Here is a 20,374-nt window from a genome sequence, read left to right on the forward strand (position 1 = left end):
ATGGAGGTAAGTCAGAACAGCTACTGCACTTCCAAATGGAGCCCAACTTAGTTCACGTTCACTTCAAGCACAGCCAAAGGCCTTGAGATGAGGCAAGCCAGAAGCAAGTTATCTAAAACCTCAAGGAACTCCTCCTACACCTTCAAATACAAATCTTAAATATGATCACAGCATTTTCATCCAATAAAAGAATAAGCCGAAGAAAGAAAAATAAATGTAAACCAAGTTTATTTTGCTTTTAAGTAGTGTTCTTTAAGCACTACAGCATGGTAAACAATGTAAATTAGTATAAGTCATCTCAAAAGCCAGTTTTTTTTTTGTTTGGTTTTTTTTTCTCTTTTTTTTTTTTTTTTTATTTTATGAGTTGTTAAAAAGATGCAGCCTATTCTAACAGGATAAATATTTTAACCATTTCACTTCGAGTTAATGAAGGCTCACAAATGAGCAACACTCCTCATTGAGGAAAACAAAAAGCTGTTGTCGACGAAGCGACAGCACACACACAAAAAAAACCCAAAAAGAACTGTGTAAAAATAACTGACTGTACTGTGTTCCCATACTCTTCCGAAGTTGCTTTACAATGGGATGATATGCACATGATCTCGCTGCAAACTTGCCATACAACTTGCAAATAAACACATAGCCTACAGCCTTACCACTCGCTCCCAAAAAGCTGCGAACTGCTCAGAACAAAGGCAGCGCTAGAATCCTCTGCTGAACAATGAATTCCATCTGCTTTACTCTTCACCTTTTCTCCTAGACTGCAGGACAGACTAGAAAAAAAACCGAATTTAAAAAAAAAAAAAAAAAATTAAAAAAAAATCGATACTCTTACAGGAAATTGGATTATTTTGCAATATAGTCTTTTACAAGTTAACGGGGTTTTTTTGCCTATTTTTTTCCCCTTAGCCACAAAATGGGCATGAAGTAATTACTTTGAAAATGCCTTAATTTTCAACTTCATGCAACTCTAAATAAAGATGACCAAACAAAAGCTTAAACAATGGAAGGATATTTCACAGAAAATTTCTTATACAAAAAACACATAAGAAAAAGGGCCACTAGGTGACATTTTAATTTACAAATTGGCATCATTTTGGTCAACAAATATCCAAGTGCTGTTTTCTTCTATCACAACAAAGTAGCTGTACAGAAAGAAAACTGCCAAACTTGTTTTATTTTTGTTTTTAATCGCACATCTCCTCAGGAATTTCATGTGGATTAAGGATGCCGGGGACAGACATCTGAAGTTTATGCTTCTCCTCTTGAGCCTGTCGAAGGGCTGTTTCTCTCTCCTCCAAGAATAAATCTGATGTGTCTTCACCTGCAAATTCCTGGGTAATTCACATAAAAGTCATCAGTTTATTGCCAAAGTGCTTTAGGCAGAGTTTTGAGCTTCCAAAACGACACGGAAAACATTTTCCCATCCCCTGACAGACTGTTTGCTTGGCTTTCTGTTCCCAAGGTGTGATGGTTTTGATCTATCACACAAGGTCAGAATTAATAGAAAGCAATGCAAAATAACTGGGGATTCCCACCACGTGTCACAGGAGGGAGATGCTACAGTTATTACCCATCTGGAGCAGAATCCTGACAGTTAAAGCAGAATCACTACAGTTGGGAAATATCTGACAATTATACAAGTGATGATGTTTAAGCCCAATTTAAAAACTTAAATCCCACTGAAACAAGATTCCATGGAACACCATAAACCATTGGACAGAGTTCTCACTGCATTTTAAGAAGCTGCAAGGAAACTTTATCTCCCAAGCAAACACTGAATGAACACCATCCAAGCGCTTCCCAACAATATCCTGCCGAAAAACTGGTTTTAATATCGGCAAAAAGCACGGCCAACATACCTTGATTTGGACCAGGAAATCCCTTAGGTGTTCCTTGAAGGCAGGAATATCCTGGTTTAAACTGAACAGTCCTGTTACGAACAGCTTCACCTGGGCACTGACACAAACACACCCGTTAAGCATCCCCAAGGCACGAGAGCCCACCTGGAAGCACTAAGGAATCGGGGCAGACTTACTCTTGGAGGTGAGGAAATGCAGACTTGAGGAGATTGGCCACGTACTCCTGGATAAACATTTGGTTGTTCACCGGATTCCCAGGGTTCAAGGGAGTACTGATCTTGCCCTCTTCCACCAGGTTGAACATGTAGGCCAGGATCGACGCGTGCATTGTCAAACCTGCAGGGATCAGGGAGTCAGACCGCAGGGATGAGTTCCCAGCGGGAATGATTTGATGTTCAGAGGGATGGTTTCCATCCCCTGCCTCCCCACTGGCACATTCCTACCTGCAGTGTGCGAGGTGTCTGTCACCACGGAGAAGATGTGCTGGAGGATGTCGCAGAAATACGTCTGGTAGAAGCTCTGGGCAGCCGTCTCCTCCTGCGCAACGTTCTGGAGGAGAGTGTAAAGGATCTGAAGTCCTGGGAAAAACAAAACAAAACTTTAAAGTTACCAACTGACCAATATTCAAACAGCTGTAAGATTTTGGTCTTTTCCAAAATGACAGAAACGTGTGAAGGAATTCTGGTTGGCCCCAAAAAGCCCAGCATGGCTCGTGAGGGCTCTCGCAGGCACCAGAGGGCACTGCTGGCCTGACAGGGCCCAGCCCTGCAGCTGCATTAGCACATCGTCAGCAAAGAGGGCAAATCACAGCACCTAATGAGGGAAACCCTCACCCCAGTGCTTGCTAATTTAACAAGGGAAGGTGTTTTAACGTTCAGATTTACGTGGAAACTTAAATCACTTTTCCAGGTGAAACACAACCAAACAGCATCTTCTCCCCATTCCTTCCACGCACTGATAAAAGACAAATGACTAAAAAAAAAAAATCAGTGTTTTCACAGGTTTTTTCAGCCATTTCAGAAGAGTGCAAGAAGAAACTGTAACACTGCTCCCTTCCAGCTACAGGAATGAAACAGCAACCAAGTATCTCAGCCCATTCCTGGACACCTGGCTGACACCTTGGAGCTGAGGCACAGGAATATTCTTCTTGTACAAATCACATGACTGATATGGCAAGTTGGACTAAAGAAAACAGCATTCTACCAGAAAATACCTGATCTGCATCAAACCCTGCCATTTACCTGTATCTGCAACATTTCTCATTGTATGTTTGAAAGCCCAAATGATAGAATCCAGAACAAGTTTGAACTGTGCAGGTGGAATGGCCAGGAAGGCTGGGAAGCAGTGAGAATTTACAGCCTGGAGTAGCAAGAAGAAGTTTGTTCTATGTTCAGGATATTCTTCAAAGTCCTAGAAACAGAAGGGGAGAGAAAAGTCAAATCTCCTGAAGTTGCACCTTAAGATCTTTGAGCGGACATTTCATCAAATTCACTCTGTGACTGGCAAAAAACCAGGGAGATGATTCTCAAGACACCAACGTATGGGAATGCTATTCCAGGGGAGATGTCCCCCCCATAAATACCTTGTTGATCATGTTTAGTGTGCACTCAAAGACAGCATCGAAGATCTGAGGTATTTCAGCAGTGATGTGCCCCCCCAGCTTGTTGACGATGATGGCCATGGTGCTGAGCACCTCGGGCTCCCGCGCCGCGGGCACGTTGCGCTGGTAGTCGATGAGAACTGCATCCAACAACGGAGGAACAAAGTTTTCAGCTACCTGAATGGAAGAGGGAACCGTGGTTATGCAGTGCAGCTACCGAGCAAAGGCTCCAGCAGGCAGTTCCCAAAGGAAAGCACTGCCTGGGACTAAACAGGGAGGTTGGAATACGTTCCCATCCTCTGTATCCACCCAGCTCCGCTTCCCACCGGGCTCTTAAACCTCCTTGATTCCCTCCAAGATCACTCTCAGCTAAAAACTGAAATATCTCAAACACAGCTAAGCTTACCTCTCCTCTCTATTTTACAGACCTCCTGAGGCAAGGTCTCCTGTGACCACCTGGTTCAGTCAACAGAACACAAACCACAGTTCCTCCCAATTCTGCCTTAGGAGTTGTTTGTACAAAATGCATCTACTTACCATCTGTGGATCACTGGACCTGCTCACCCAGCCAGAAATCAGTTTTAGAGTTTCCCTTTTTACAGTCCTCATACTTCTAATCAAGGGCTGCTTTGTTACCATTTCACCTGGAAAATTTTAAAGCTTCAGTTAATTGTGTGAGGTGTAAAACAATAAAAATAGAAGATCAGGCTGACATGAACAAAACAGAATGCTTGATTTTCATATCCGAATTACAAAGGCTATTAAAAAAAGGCTTCCTTTGTCTTGAATCTTCACCAGTTGTTACAAACATGCTCTGAGGTAACTGCAGTCCAAGCAGTTGCTGGCCAAGGAGAACATCCAGCCCTAGCAACTGCTTCCTCAAATTCACTGTGCCTGACAAGGACAAATCCTGGCCATTAGAGCTGCTGAATGAAAAGGTATTGATTTCTCAGCCACTTTTATTCCGAATTCTGAGAAGCTCCTTCAAGGTAAACCGGCTGCTCCGTTCCCAAGTTCCATCTGACATTCCCATTTCCAGGTATCATCATCTGCACTGGCCTGAAAACCACTCAGAACACACAACTCAACAAATGACTCATTTAATCTTGTAATGAAGCACCACAGCAGCACCTTCTGCTGAGACACCACAGGCCCTTATTTATTTATCTGGCAAAAATAGCTTTGTGAGGTAATTGATAATTCCTCCTCTGTGACTGAAAGCCTGGTTTATCCTGAATTTTGAGGCCTCTTCACTTCTTCACTTACAATTCTGCAACACAGCTCTGGAGCAGCAGAGTCTGGTACAAAACCTGCCAACAGCTTCTGAGGAAATGACTGAGATTCTATTTACAGAGAGGCTTTTAACACTCAAAATCAGAGTCAGCTACAAGAACACGCATTACTTGGTCTCAGCAAGATGCCTATTAATTCTAGGCAAGCACCTCCACTGGTCTGAGTCTTCCTTAAACCTCCTCATTCGGAGATGTTTTTTCCTCCTCCTAAAACTGGGAGTTATTTCAATATAACTGGTTAACAAAGAGATTTGAGCAAGCACTTTTAATCCTTCTCCACTTTCCCAAACAGTAAAATCAAACAGTGACAACAACCTAACTAGGATGTACTTTGAAACCTGATGGCAGACACCGCTTACACCCCCATTTTCAGGAATAACATGGAATTTCTTACCGTTAGCCTGAATAGCTGCAGAAATATTTTCACTTAGGCACTTGTACACATTCAGCATATCTAAATAAATTCTTCCAAGCTGAATCACAAAGGGGTGGCCAACTGCTTTGCACGCTCTTACGTTGGTTTTCAGGATGCTACCAAGCTGCTTGACTGTTTCAGGATCCTTCAGGATATCGACATTCTGGTTAAAAAAATTTAAGAGTTCATCTTTGTTATGGAATACAACTGCCCTGTGGCTTTCAATGTAAAAGCCTTAAGTTGAAACAATTTATCTTATACACTGTCTTAAAGAACACATCACTGCCATTCATGGGCCTCATATAAATATATATATATATATATACACACACAGAGCTCTTTATTTCATGGCACTTGCCAGTACCTACAACAGAGTCAGGATAAACCTTGAAATTATTTCATTTTGCTCGTCTGCAGAAGTATTTTTGCTGCAGTGGTACAAGCATTACTCTAGTTACAGAAAGAGAAGAAAAAACCTAAGGAGATGAAGAAGGTGAAAACAGAAGTGGTCCAAAGGAAATGGTCTTTTTTAGGAGGGAGGTCAGAGTAGGAAAAGTAACTCGAGCTCACTGAAGTTTCAGGCTCTTAATTAGATTAACTGCAAATGGACTGTCTGTTGTGCAGTGTCAGACTGCTGTTCTTTAATGTGGGAAGTATTTTAAAAGACTGAAAGAAATGGAATGTAAAAGTAAGAAATAAAGATGTGCTTTATGGCGCTTTTAGCATTTAAAATTAGATTTAAACCAGTATTTTGACATTTAAGTCATGTCAAGGACTGTTTCAGCCATCGTGTCATGACGTCCACCCCAGCTCTGGGCACTTCATGTGACAGTACATGACAAAGAAAGCATTTAACAGCTTTTCACCTGAGCACAGCAGACATTTAGAACTGTGAGCTCACCTTGGTTGCCTGCTGGATGATGCTGTCCCACACCTGGTTGGGCAGCAACATGTACTTTTCTATCAGGTGCTCCTGCAGAGTCTGGTCCGTCTGTGCCCCGATCATGTACCCGACCGCTTCATAAAACGTGTGCACCTGGGGGAGCAGCAGCACAGCAAACAGGGGGGTTAGAAAGGAGGGAGGAAAAAGCAGGCATAGCTAGACATAAACTGGCTACCATCACTCCTGGAAAGTGCTTTTTCCAGATGCCAGATCCACTCTGGCCAAAGTTTCAGTAGGTTATTGTAACGTCTCAGTGTGTGTCACACGTGCACACTGTTCTCACTTCGTGAGCCCTGCCCTTCCAGGACACATTTCCCCTTCCCTTTTGGATTGGTCCTCACCCCCTCCTTCATAAACACAGGAGCTGTAGGTACATACTGTTAAATTAGGATATTGCTCCTTCCCAAAGCAAAAGCACTATGTTAGATTTCAGTGTTAAAACTAAATATAAAACCACTTCTTTGTTACAACATTCCAGAAATCAAAATTCCAACTAAATGCACTTTAATTTCGCTTCCAAGCATTTCCAAGTGACATCTCAAAGCAACCTGATTACACCATTTGTCTGCTAACAAAAACCTAAGGAATATAATCAACCCTTGAAAAACCCCTGCCTTTCCCTAGGAAGTACCTTCCCATGAGTGTTTAGGCATCACCCACACCACTGAACCCAACACACCTGCTGTGGCTGAAGGTCACAGATGATTGTGTTGATGTTGTTCAAGATTTCGTCGATAAATGGCATCACCTCCCCCACCTGCACCTGCACAAAATGCCGGCGGCACTTCTGGGCGATTTTGATGAAGGTGTCACAAGCCATGTCCTGGACACCGTCGTGGGTTTCTAAAGCAAATCAAGGCAGTTACTGCTTTGTATTTTCCCCCCCATACATGTCTATGTATAGGCATCTTTTTTTTTTAATAATTAAAGCAACAAATGAGAAAAAAACCCCAGATAATTACCATGCATAAATTCGAACAGCTTGTTGACTACTGTCTTCAAGAATTTCCAGTGAGCTCTCAAAAACCGAGGGTATTGACCTACTATATACATTATATTTGATGCAATAATGGCTTTATTGTCCTTGCCTCGCTTTTGTTCACACAGTCCCAGGAGATCCTGCAACACAACACATTCTTAGTTTCCTCCTCGAGTTTGTCCAGTTCAGTTAAAAAGCATAAAATCCTATAAGGAGCTGCATTAAAGTGGTTGCCATAATCAAGTTGAAAACCCAAATTAAGAAATAGAAAAAAACAAGCAAGTAGGTTAAGATTGGGGTGATGAAATCATTTCAGGTCACTGTACTTTAAACTACAGAATCTCCATTTTACATATAACTAAAGATTCCTTCAGGGGGCACTTCCACAAGCCTCACAGTCCCTAAGATTGTCTGAGTGATTGAGATCAATAAAATACACACTTCACATCAAATAAAAGAAATTAAACTATATCTCCTGCATGAATTCAGATGACTTGTTAAAGGTCCATTACTCTTGTAAAAATATTACGCATATATTTATGAGAATTTGAGTTTTATTAATGAATATACAGAAAACAGCAAAGGAGCACGGTGCTAGGCCAGTTAAAATAGTGGGTTACTGTCCCACTCTCCTGTATTTCATCAACAACCCCTCCTTTCCAGCTCTTCTGCATCCCCAAAGACACCTCACCATGAACTGAACTTCACCCACGAGAAGGCTGTTTGGATCAATGCAGTGTTCACGGCTAACACATTTACCAGCCCCACATCCAGGATGTAAAATCTCCCCCTCATTTACTCCCATCACCCTGCATTTACAAGGCAGCTTTCTAAGGGCACAGAGCAGTCTTTCTCCACACTTGGTTTCTTGAGCCTGAACTGTGAAGTGTGAGCAGAGCTGTTGGCTGTGCCCCGGGATACCTTAATTACTGTCACGAGGAATCTCTTCTCGTCCTCCTCGTGCATCGCGCCGCTGATGGAGCCGATGGCCCAGCACAGGGTGTTCAGGTTCTTCCACGACCACTCCGTCCCATTCACTTGATTGTGGAGTTTCTCGGTCATAATTCGTTCTGTGTCTGCATAGTCCAGGTGTGTCAGGTAAACTGAAAGGCATCAACAAGTGAAAAAGCAACATTTTAAAGCAGCAACTCGGATGGTAGCTCCATAAGCAGTGACATAAAAATACAGTGAAGCCATCAGGCAATTGCAACGCTCCTCTGCTGAACTCAGCACAAAATGAGATGCTTTAAACACAAATTTGTTGAAACTGTGTTTTAAAGATGGACAGTAAATTCCCTCAGAACAATGTGGGAAGTCCAAACCAATGAATGTCTCCCACACCAGTCCTGAACAGGCCCAGGTGGAAGATTCAGGTACCACAATTCAGACATTTGCATCAGCCCCTAATAGGATTACTGTCTCCAGCATACAGTTCTAAATCCCAGCAAGTCAGGAGCAATTTAAGGCCAGGTTCAGAAATAGATTTTTACTGGACCACAGAAAACAGCTCCCACCACATTCTCCTTTTTTTTAAGTGAATCCTACAAGATAATACACTATAAGCAATATGAACCAAACCTGCATTTTCATATAAATAATCCTGTATCTGGAAATAGAACCAAGGCTCAGGACATACAGTAATTGTCTTAATACAATAAATCAAATATTTATACAGTAGCACTAAAGTTTTTCCACATTCTATATAAAAACGTGGACATTTAGAATAATTACAACAATTAACTTTACACTGACTGTACCTGCAAAGGACAAGGGTGAGGATAAAAATAATCCACACACACTTGGCATCCCACAGCTTTCCACAGCTTTTCCACACACACTCCCGGGTGCAAAAACCTGTTATTAAACACTCGGTGTTCCCATCTGCATTTGATAAAAAATATTTATTCCAACCAGGCCACTTACCCAGCGTTTCTCTCATGTTTTTATACAAGTTTATGGAGTCTGTGTCCTTCATGAATTCCCGAACCACCTCCCCTTGATCGTTCTCCACAACCAGGACTTCCTCAGGCTTGGCCATGCGGCTCACCATGAGCAACCGGACCTGGGGGAGAGCCAACAGAGCCCAGCTGGAACACCACAGCATTCCCAGAGTTCCCACAGGGTCCCAGCCATGGAAAGCTTAGATATCCAGCTCACACTGAGTAGTTAAAACACCCCAAACTCTGAAGCAGATAAACTTTTTAGATTCAAAATGCCCTATGTCATAGTAGGGGTCTTTTAAATATCACTTTTCCCAAGCACAGAGGTTTTTACTCCCAACTGTGACACTGCAGCCTTTCTGTGAAAAGAAACCATTTAACACTGATTTATTTTTAAATTAAGTCTCATATCTTATCTCACATCTCTTATCTTAAAAAAGCTGAAACACCACTTTTACTCTTGTTATACACTGGTGTTACCTTAAGTATTTTCCCAATTGCAGCTGATTATAGAACTAGAGTTGAATCAACTACTAATTACTCAAAGAAAGGGGAGTTTTCTGAGGTTACTCCTTGCAAGAAGCAAAATCTTTAGTATCTGGACCTTTCCAGAGCCTTTCCTTAAGCCTGGGTTACCTTGGACAGAACAGGCAGGTAAAGCTGCCTCCTGGGAGGAACATCGAAGTGTTGACTCCCCGAAAGCAGTGGAGAAGTAGACGTTGAGAAGGGACTTTCCCTGTAGAGCTCAGCAGCCAAATGGTTCCAATATTCAAGACAAATCTTGAAAATTTCAGTTTCTTCAACTTCTGATACCAACAACATGTAATGAAGAGCCTGGAAAGGTGTGGTTTGAACAGCCCATTATAGATTACAGAGGTACAGTTGTTTCAAGTTCAGTTATCCCTGATAAATCCTGATAAAATACCAAGAGTTTGGAAGAAGAGGCAGTAGCACTGCAGTGACATCACTTACAAGTCAGAGCTGTGACTGGCAGAGCAACTCACAAACAAGGAGTTCTGTCAATTATTGTTATTTTCCAAGTGTGTCTGAATTCTCAGATCTGAAGTAGCCTAAAGACATCTTTAAGAAACGCCATCACCAAACCAGCCTGTTTGTAAATTATCAAACCCGTGGCCTCTGGAGCTCCTGCAGGGCATTTCCAGAGCCTCAAAGGCCTCAACAGCTGGTGTCAGTGATTGCTGTTCTCAAGACTATTACTGCTACTTTGTTCTGGGTCCTTTTACCCTGGAATTCTGCTCCTTTGCTTCCCACACAAGTCATCTACCAGGACATTTTCAACTTCTTTCCAGACAGAACAACCAGAGCAGGCTGAGGAGGGAAAGCCACTGATGCAATTCTGACAAGCTGAGACATCAACTGTAGAAATTAGAGCTACACAGACAAACATTTTTTGGCCTAAACTAATTTTTCAGTTCCCTGGTGATAAAATCTGCAGACATTTTCACAGCTGAGGTACTGGAACAACTTGCAATGTTCTACAAGGTGAAGATCTGATCGAGCATCTCCATCTACAGCATCAAGAGAGGGATTTAAAACAGCCGTGCATTCATCTTACACACATCAATTCCTCTTGGTGATTTCACTGGAAATAACTGATGGAGCTTCCTTCCCTAGTCCACACAGATCAAGTGAATCTGTGGAACAACTTCAGGAGATCTGCTGCATCCCAAGTGCAGGAATGCACAGGTTAGAATGACAGAGCTTTTGAAAGGCCTGTACCAGGTCCTGTAATACCAGAATGTATCAAGTTAAATCTGCAGCCATTTTAGGCCAGCCTAAGTACTTTGTTAAACGTTTCAACATCCTAAACGAGACTAAAGCTGTTCAGAATCAAGCTTTATAAATAAAGAAGAATTTAACACAGTTATGCTGATGAGGAAGGAGGCAATATCTAAAAAATGCACTTTGATTTGCACACAATTGCAGAGGACATGCAACGGCAGCTTCAGCCATTTAAACAGGTCTAATATAGCAAAAACCTGAGCCTTGAGCTGTGCTCACCTGATTCCCACTTGTTCTGAACACTTACTACCTGCCAATTCAAGAATTCTCTGGGAACTGCTGACAGTTGTTCCTTTAAACTAAAAAAGTGATACTCCTGAGTTCTACATGAGCTACAATTGGATATTTGCAACCAAAGTCATTAAGGGTTAGGGGTTGAGTATAATGATTTAAGATTAATTACATTGCAGAGTGTGAAAACACGCTTGCTTACATTTTTGAACTGGCTAAAGCAAGGCACTCACCTCCATTAGTGTTTCCCTCAGATTTAATCTTTTTTCTATCAGCAGCCCATGCTCCTTGAGGAACGTGCAGAGGAACAAACTGAGGTTCTGGATGAAGTTCTGTTCATCATCTTTGCCATTCGAGTACGCAAGTCGGATATTGGTATTTAAAGGAAGCATCTAAAAAAAAGGATGGAGGCACAGTCAGGAGTTTGCCTTTTTATCCAGAAGAACTACTGTGTATCAGCAAATGTTTTGCTCTTTTGGGAAAAAACAAAACAAAACAAAACTCTGCTTTTCATGCAGAACCCTCAAGATGAACCAGCATTGCAAAGAGAGGAAAAAACTGTCAAAAAAACCCTTAACTGTCTACTTATGATGCAAGTACAATAAGGAAAGTTGCAGACTCATGTACCTGAATCTGAACTGCTCAGAGGGGAATCATCAAATTACATACAGTTTCATGTGTGGTTTTATATGATTCATGTTTCTATCTGTTCCAAAAATTAAATAGCAACTTGCAGAAGTTGGGTCAGGTTAAGACTTAAGAAACACGAAGCACATTCTGTTGTGGTTCTCTCTACTTTCTGCATCAGACAGCCCAAGTGCTCAAAATTAACTGATTAATCAAACCAAGACAGCTGCAAATGAGTCACAAAAATACACTCAGCATCTTCTGATCGTGCCACAAATACCACTGAAGAACAACACTTGTCCTATCAGGAGATCTGATCTAATGGATGTCAACTCGTCAACCGCAGCAGGTTCTTCAGAAACTGATTTTGGGACAGTCAAAGGGAGATTTATTACAGACATTACCTGTTTTAACTGCATCATGGTCAGTGTAAAAAGTGTGACAAACTGCTCCTCGTACTGGCTGACACTGACCCCTGCAATCTCTGTGAGGCACTTCAAAGACACGTTTCGGAACATGGGAACATTTAAGAACTGTCGAGGAAAGAACAATAAAGAGCGTTACGGGAGTGCTGCACTCTCAGCTTCGCTGCAGCTTGGGCTGCATTTTGAGAGCAGTCCTTTTCATTTTATTTTATTTTATTTTTGCAGGAGTACCTTGTATATTAGTGTGCTGATTAACTTGGTCTCAAATATATATCCCAGAGGAATCCAGTTCAAAAATCGTAGCAAAGTTTCCAAAGTTGCGTGGACTAAGGGAGCATTTTGGGAGTTTTCCTGTAAAGGACCAAGAAGTGTTTATGACATTGTGACACTGGCAGGAGAGGGGCAGAGTTCTTAAAAACATCAGTAAAGAACTAGGACTTACCATCACAAACTGACACAGCTGAAATATCTGCGAGAATTCATTGCACATGCTGTAAAACAAAATAAATCAAAAATTAAGCATTTCCACACTTCCTAAATAGAAATATCTATGCACACAAAATAGGTCTTGCATTCACAAGCCACCTGGAAATAATGCATAGTTTGAAGTAGCTTGAATCCTGTGCCTGCAACTTCTGGCTTAGGGAATACAATCTGTTAAAAGGGCAGGAACCATCAGTCAGCAGATGCTACTGGCAACAAGGCAGAAATCCCAGCATGTACAATAGTTAGGTATCCCTGCTTCTAAAGAAAAATCAGAAACCCACTGGCTCTCAGAAATGGAAAGAGACATCTGCAGGTGTTCACACAAAGGGAGAGCCAACTAAACAGCAGCAAGCACAAAATCTACCCCGTTAATGAAGCTGAAATGTATCTACTTGCCTGTCTTTCAAATGCTTGGCTTTCACTTGAGTGATCTGGCCACTGGAAAAATCGAACACCTCCTCGCTCAAGAGTTTGAGGATGACCATGTTGTTCTGACAGAGGCTCTCACTGGTCCTGCTGGCTCCCACAATGTCACTTATGAAGGTGGGCCAGTGCTTGGGCCACTCCTGTTTCAAGATCTGCAAAGCGGAGCAGCCGAGGTGAGATACAACGTGTGGCAAAGGCAGAGACTTCACAGCAAGGTTTAAAACTTGCAAAATTCCAGCTCACCTGAACGAGAATCATATTCAGTTTCCCAATATACACTTTTTCTTTCTGGAGGAAGAGAAGAGATCGGTCAGGTTATGCCCAAAGCTCCCCTCCCTCGTCCTCCCCTCTGAAGGAGTCATCACTTACTTCTACACACGTTGGGTCGGATGAGGTCTTGATAATTAGGCCGACAACGTATTTTTTAATACCTGCAGGAGAAGTGGGAATTTATTTTCAGCTATGTCAGACATCACAGATGTAGTTACAAATATTTCTGATTTCAGACTCTCTGTGTTTTTTAAAAAGAAACCCCTCTCAGGACCACATTTGCCTGTGTCAGTGAGCATCCCTCCTGTGTGCTACATGGAAAAAAATCCACCTTTATCAACCCTACCACAGGGTATTTTGGATGCACAAAACAGCCACTATGCTAAGTTTTAAAACTTGTCTGAGACTTCAGCAAATTTAGTAATTTTTTTATTTTATTTTTTTTCCCCATTTCAGGCCTAAGCAAGAGGATTAAAAGAGACAGTTTAGTAATTGCATTCCCACGAAGTCTGGAAAAACCAGCTCTAGACTTTGAGCCATTAGATAGGAGCTGTTCTGCAGGTAGTTCCAATTACAAATGAAGCTGTTCATCATCGTCAACTGGGATCAATCCACACTGCTCCAGTTATTATAAGCAGCACTGTCAGTCCCTGGGTAAGAGCTATTACCAAGCACTGCTCTGACATCACAGGCCTGTCCTAGTATTTTGAAGCTAACAAATAAACACGCTTTGCTGAAGCATTACAGCAATTCACAAATGAGATATGAAAGCCACTAAAATAGGATGGAAGTAGGTTTGCCGTGCCAGAAACTAAACTATTGTAACTGTCTGCCAAACCACTAAGGGAAACCTACTGTTGCAACCCTTTGCATTTCTAGAAGGAATTAAAAAGTTAATATTGTTCTTAAGAGTTCTGACTGCTAATTTATGTTATTTTCCATCTTGCTGCATCAGGGGAATTGTGCTGTTCAGGAACAATCTGAATATTCTGCTACCACTGATCTGGCCTTGAGACCAGCAGCCACAAACAGCTGCTCTGCTCCACAGCCTGTCCATCAAAAAAATGAAAATAAAAGTACAAATGGTCACCCCAGCTCAAAACACAACCTACAAAGTTTGCTCTTTTTCATGCTGCAGGCTGCTGAGATCTTCCAGTGAACAAAGTCATATTCCTAATCCTTTCAAAGCAGCAGCAGCTGCTATCCAATTCTCTAATGCTCTTTTTTTGGCTTAACTGTAATTTTCTACCCTTTTTTTTTTTCTTTTTAACCTTAAGTGGTTTCTGCTCCACATTTAATAACTCATTTCTTTCTCATCCCACAGGAAAGACACTCCTCAGCAGAACAAATGCATGTCAGCTTTATATTGGGACAAAAAAATCAACACCCAGGCTCATTCCCATTTCTCAGCAGGGCACATCCCAAAAAAACTGCTCAAGGGTAGAAACCCATGGGATGTGCCGAAAGAAATCCATGGGATGTGCAACAAATGTTTTGGGAAGTTAAAGGGAAGTGGTGTTTTCGGGAGGCAGGCACAGCACATGCACCAGCCACACAACCACTTCCATCACAAGCAGCTGAACGAGTTTGAAGGTGGCATCGACACACCTGCCAAGTTCAGCCCCTTCCCTGAGCCAACCAGGAAGAGGACAGACTATTCCTGGAAAACAGACCTTCCAATAAAGGAGTAAAACATCAACACACCAACCACAACACCCAGGGCACGGTGAATGCTCTTCGAAGACCACCTGATGCTACAACTGCACTGAACTCCTGACAACCTGCACGCAAATCCTGTTTCCCAGTCCAAAACTTTCACTGCAACACAGCTGGCAGTTCTACCACCTGCTCAAGGGCTAAACTAGGACAAAAAGAGAGTTCCCAAGAAAGCTCAGTAGTTAAAAGCTTTCTTAAACTACCTTTGATGAGTAGGCTAAGCTGGCAGGGAAGTGCCCAGGTGAGGAAGCACCTTTGTCAGCAGCAGATCATCCAAATATGTCCCAATTATCAGACAGGCTGGACAGGGTCACTGTCACCCAGCGGTGGCATCTTCTGGTCAGTGAAGCACGGGAAGTACTTGAGTACAAAGTACAAAAGAAGGGAGGACAGAGCAAGGACATGAACTCAAGGCCTGACAGCACATTCCTGGATGTGCAGCAGACACCGGAGTCCTCCTGGGAAAGGTCCTTGACTGCAGAGAGGCAAACGCAGCAAAACTGGAAACCTCCTGGAGGGAAAGTTGTTTTCCCAGGTGAGCCCGAGCTGGGCAATGGTTTGAGCCGAGCTGGGACAGTGAGGAACATCAGCTTATCCAACATCAGTAATTCCCAGGGCCTAAACTCAAGGAATACCCCACAGTTTAACCTTTGGATGCACCCTCAGAAGCAATGACATCTCATGTACCCTCTGCATAGGAGCTCCAAACACAGCAGGGAACCATGAACTCACACACTCCTGAACAAGGGTTGAAAATTCCTCTGGCTGGTGCTGCAGATATGAGTTCACACTAATTTTCACACTAATTTACTGAAATGAATAAATTCTCTGCTTATGGTAAAGAATAATAGGCATAAATGAAGCAGGTGGGCAATGTAACTCAGCGTTATTTTGCAACCAAAATTGTAATTTCAAATGTTAAAGCTGAGTTGTCCCCTCTGGATATGTTTGTATGCATTTACATTTACACTAAGCTGTTTAAATAGTCCCAAAAAGTGGTTAAAATACCATCTTATTTTTAGTTTTAAACAACGCTTTCCCATGTTGTCCCACAGATCATCTTTGCCCCTTAGTGGTGAACCAAACCAAGCCATAATCTATTTGATTTTCAGCAGCAAAGTCACGAAAACTCTGGAAAAGAGCCTGTCTTCCCACACACACAGAAGTGCCATGCAGCTCATTCCTCCTTCATTGCACAGAGAATTAAAAACCATCTCTTCATGAAGCCACGTCCAGAGATTTCCATTAAAATATCCAATCACTCCACAGAAAAACCTCTTCTCCAGTAGCTTCCACTACATCAAAAGCTTAACTCTCAACTCCAGGGCCTGCCTGGGAGACACTGAACTGCATCTCTCTGAACACTTCTCAGTTTGCAAAAGAAAAAAAAAAATAAAGAAAAAAAAAAAAAAAAGGCAAGTGAGAAGTTGTAGAAGCAATTTGGGTTTCATAATGAAGAAGTGCTTATCCACTGCAACTCCAAACACTCCAGACAAGCTCCCTCTGTTCACAGGAACACAATCTCATTTCCCAATGCAGGATTAATGACAGGTATCACTGAGCTGAGGACCAGGAATCCTTTATTCCCAGGCAGGTTTTCACACTGTTACCAAACCCTTCTGAGAGCACAGCACTTTCATAAATGCCATCCTCGGCGAGTATTATGAAACAATCGACTCCAAAGGATACCAGAGTTCAAAGCAATCTCATATCACCTCAATAAAAGTGAGAACTTTGGGAATGATGGCACAATCCCCTGGGAACGGGCCAAGTTCAGCACTGTATGGGATGTTCTGGAATATGTCACTCCCTGAGGGAGGCCGGAATGAAAAGCACATGTCATCATTTGTGTCCACGGGAGAGCCATTCCAAGCACTCCCTGCAGAACAACTTTTCACTGAAGTTTAAAAAGGTAGCAGGGCCAGAAAAGCTCAAGATATAGAGCTGTTTTGAAATAAAACTGAACTTCAGAACTGAGCTTTGAGTCTAAAGAACACAGCTGAAAAAAGCATTTTCCTACTTGCACTTGGAATTCCAGGCTGGCAGCTGAAACCTCCCAGCACTCAGAACAGAAGCAGCAATAAAGCTCTGGCCAATAAACCAAGTCATTCTGAGGAACAACTCCAGGTACAGCTCAGGAGAACAAAAATAATCTAAAAATAAAGTTACAGTTCAGGCTCTGTAATTAACAACATTGTTTTATTTCCCTCAACGACTTTCAGGGAAGTTGTTTCAAAAACTTCTTCATTCACTGAGCCTTTAATTCAGGTCTGCTCTTGATTTCAACTCCTAAAGACTACAAAGGGGGAACAGCATTTTTCTCATGAATGCATTTACTTTCACCCTAACCAAGAGGAAGATTTGTCAGCTCTATTTACTACACAAATCACATAGACACGTAGAAGACATCTTTTATAAATTAAGATACGAGGTAAAACTACCGGATTTGAGCCCTGCACGATTGGCTTTGTCACTGAGCATTCCTTTGTTGGCCTGAGTTTCAGTTCCCTGCACACACATTCCACTGGTTCCACTTCAAACAGGAAAATCCTGTCAACCAAAGAACGACTGGAGTCAAGGAAACCTCCATTTACCCAGCCCTACAATCTGCCAGGTAATCAAACCACCTGAAGGAGCTCTGCAGCCAAACCTGAGTGAGCTTTTGTGCCAGGCAAAAATAAATAAATAAATAAAAAATCTTAAAAACCACCACCACTGACCAGATTAAACTGGATTAGAGATGGGACAGATTCTCCCTCCTGCACCACTGAGGAGGCCAAGAGGGATCAAATGCCACAATATATAGAATATATTCGGTTCTTGTACTGCTGATGGACAGGAGAAACCACACAGGTACAACCCAGCTAACCCAGTTCCCCTAAAACAGGATCTGAAGGATTTTTTTCCCTCTGGAGGTGTGGAAGTCAGGAAAAGTATTAAGAATAAAATACTCCAAGCTGACTGCACAGCTCCAGACAGTAACTTTATTTTGCATTGTATCAGGCTCTAGTTAGGGTAGTTCTTGACCTCATCCACCACCATTTCTCACCTGTTCTATGCACTGAGTGTCTCTAAGACTTAAAATTACTGAATTACATCCTGGATCTGGCACTTGTTGAGTTCCAAACTATCAAGACAGACCATCTCTGGGTCATCTGTTCCACCACACCTCCCCTCACCAGTGGGCAGCACCACAACTCCTGCCCTTCCTCCTGCTCTGCTCCCACAGAGAGAAAGAACTTGGAGGGGAACAACTTGTAAATGCTGAACTAAGTGCTCAGAGCCAGGAGTGCAGCAAGATACAACCAAGTTGAGACACTCCAATTATTAAAAGCACACAGAAGAGTTAATTTCATTAACTAAGGTGCTCTTTTAGTGTCTCAGAAGGGCACTGTTGTGTCTGAGACTCAGTTGAAGCTGTTCCCTAGAAACCTTCACATCAAACAGCAGAATGAATGGAAACCTCACTTTCACTTTTGCTTTCCCAGAGTACTTCCCTTTATCTGTGGGATGGGGGGAAAGGTGAGAAGAGCAGCAAGCACAAAAATGTGAAAGTCTCTCTCTCCACCTTTGTTTTCATCACCATTTACTCTTCTGTTTTAAATAATGCAGTTTCAGGACCTGAGCACGGGCAGTAAAAATTTAATAAAAGCTCACAGCAGAACACAGAGATTTGGGATAACTTTAGTGAGTTCCAAAAGCTGCCTTTAATAAAAAGCCAAGTGACAACCTTCAACATCAATAATTTAAAGGGGTTGTGCTTAACATAATGAGTTGGCAGAAAAGCACGTGAATAAGCACCACTCCTGGCCCACTGAGGCACCTCCATTTACCACAGCCAACAGCTACAAGTCAACTGCAACCCATAAGGGAGGTAAAAATCCATAAAATAAACAGCATTTCAGACTTGCAGATTCCTTGCAGTGATGGGAGAATGGAGTTTAATTACCCTACACTGCACCAATTACAAGCAATCTATATACAAGCTGTATATACACTCACATGAATGCCTAGAATGAGAGACCATTGATAGGTAAAATTGTGCATTCCTTCAGTGTTTCTATTTTAAAACAATTCAAAAAGGTCACACACAAATCTGCACACGCTCCCAGGTGGAGCAGAATTACAGGTGCTCACCACCCCAACTGAGACCACGACCACAAAAAGGAAAGATGTGATTTCATCATCCACAAAAGCTCAGGTAATCTTAACTACAGGACAAAAAAATACTCCTCTTGTATTTGAAGCTGGAAATTACTTACACAGGGACTGACAGTGTAAATCTCAGTTACCACCCAGAGTTATGAGGAAAGGAAAAACCCCTCCCTACCTTCGCACTGGTTCCTTGGAAGGATCTTCCATCTTGTTTTTATCACATTTTCCAAGATTTGCAGCCCATAATACTGAAATTGGAGAAGAACAAAATGTGAGCACGTTACTGTAGGGCTAAGCAGCTCTCAGGACTCTCATTCAATCAATCAGACATTCACACTTAACATCTAAGGCTTCAAGATTATTAAACTAACAGTTTTATGAAATACATGGCTATTCACCCATTTACTGAGGTTTCATGCATTGCATTTCCTTGGTTTATTCCTGGCTATGCTAAGTCCTGCTGTTTGATCATGCTCACACCAGGAGGGGGGAAAACCAATAATGACAAGCCCTCTGGCAGATAATTTTGGATTTCTGGAGAAGCAGCAGCCAGATATGAATTTGTATCATAAATGACCGCTCCTGTGTCTGAGCATTAACACAACCAGGCTCCTAAAATATTTAGCAGCTTGGATGGGGTCTCAAGCTTCCTATTGTTCCTCTAAGAGCTGGAAAAGAAGAAATCTTGTCTTAGCATCACATGTCCTGACACTGGCACTTCCTAAAGAAAGTATTTCCCAAACTTCACTGGTGTGTTACTTTAGGAACAGCAAGACAACCCACAGGTTTATTTAATTTCAATACCCACCCCAATATGGCAGCTATTTCTACTATTTAAAGATGAACTTTTGTGCTCAGTCAAAGAACAATTAAAAAAAAAAATAAATGTGAATAAGCTCTTGGAAATCATTTTACCTTTCAGGAATTCCTTCCTATGGAACCCGTTATGTTTGCCCAGAAATCAGTAAAGGCCATTTCCCCTCTGCCCATTTGTCCCTACTGCCAACTCACAGTAACAGGGAAAGGAGTTTGTGATGATATCAAAGAACTTTCAGCAGTAAAACCCCATTAGCATGAATGGACAGGAGAGAAAAGGGGCCGAGGAGTTTCCCCTTCACTTTATCTGCAGTGGATTAGGAAGAAGAAGAAAAAAAAAACAAAACAAACAAAAAAAAATCCCCACATCACATCAAATGCCTGAAAG

The 20,374-nt window shown here is 42.1% G+C and overlaps 1 protein-coding gene across 2 annotated transcripts in view; it reads right to left on the reverse strand.

Annotated features, from left to right (window-relative positions):
• Positions 1 to 202: 202 nt before the first annotated feature.
• The window catches only part of XPO1 (exportin 1), a 31,322-nt gene continuing 11,150 nt past the window's right edge, over positions 203 to 20,374 (reverse strand). For both annotated transcript variants that reach the window (XM_050315028.1, XM_050315029.1), the window contains 22 exons: positions 19,346 to 19,418; positions 13,399 to 13,460; positions 13,273 to 13,317; positions 13,000 to 13,181; positions 12,560 to 12,608; positions 12,349 to 12,468; positions 12,097 to 12,225; positions 11,299 to 11,457; positions 9,668 to 9,865; positions 9,015 to 9,153; positions 8,013 to 8,194; positions 7,075 to 7,231; positions 6,792 to 6,955; positions 6,071 to 6,205; positions 5,149 to 5,332; positions 4,000 to 4,106; positions 3,445 to 3,639; positions 3,104 to 3,272; positions 2,306 to 2,440; positions 2,039 to 2,198; positions 1,863 to 1,959; positions 203 to 1,334 (listed from right to left, as the gene is read on the reverse strand). In XM_050315028.1, coding sequence (XP_050170985.1) covers positions 1,188 to 1,334; positions 1,863 to 1,959; positions 2,039 to 2,198; positions 2,306 to 2,440; positions 3,104 to 3,272; positions 3,445 to 3,639; positions 4,000 to 4,106; positions 5,149 to 5,332; positions 6,071 to 6,205; positions 6,792 to 6,955; positions 7,075 to 7,231; positions 8,013 to 8,194; positions 9,015 to 9,153; positions 9,668 to 9,865; positions 11,299 to 11,457; positions 12,097 to 12,225; positions 12,349 to 12,468; positions 12,560 to 12,608; positions 13,000 to 13,181; positions 13,273 to 13,317; positions 13,399 to 13,460; positions 19,346 to 19,418 — 2,988 coding nt within the window. In that variant the 3' untranslated portion in view covers positions 203 to 1,187. The remainder of the gene's footprint in view (positions 1,335 to 1,862; positions 1,960 to 2,038; positions 2,199 to 2,305; positions 2,441 to 3,103; positions 3,273 to 3,444; positions 3,640 to 3,999; positions 4,107 to 5,148; positions 5,333 to 6,070; positions 6,206 to 6,791; positions 6,956 to 7,074; positions 7,232 to 8,012; positions 8,195 to 9,014; positions 9,154 to 9,667; positions 9,866 to 11,298; positions 11,458 to 12,096; positions 12,226 to 12,348; positions 12,469 to 12,559; positions 12,609 to 12,999; positions 13,182 to 13,272; positions 13,318 to 13,398; positions 13,461 to 19,345; positions 19,419 to 20,374) is intronic.

Source organism: Myiozetetes cayanensis, unplaced genomic scaffold (genome assembly GCF_022539395.1).
Source record: "Myiozetetes cayanensis isolate MyiCay16 unplaced genomic scaffold, myiCay2020 scf2-11, whole genome shotgun sequence".
In the NCBI taxonomy this organism is placed as follows: Eukaryota; Metazoa; Chordata; class Aves; order Passeriformes; family Tyrannidae; genus Myiozetetes; species Myiozetetes cayanensis.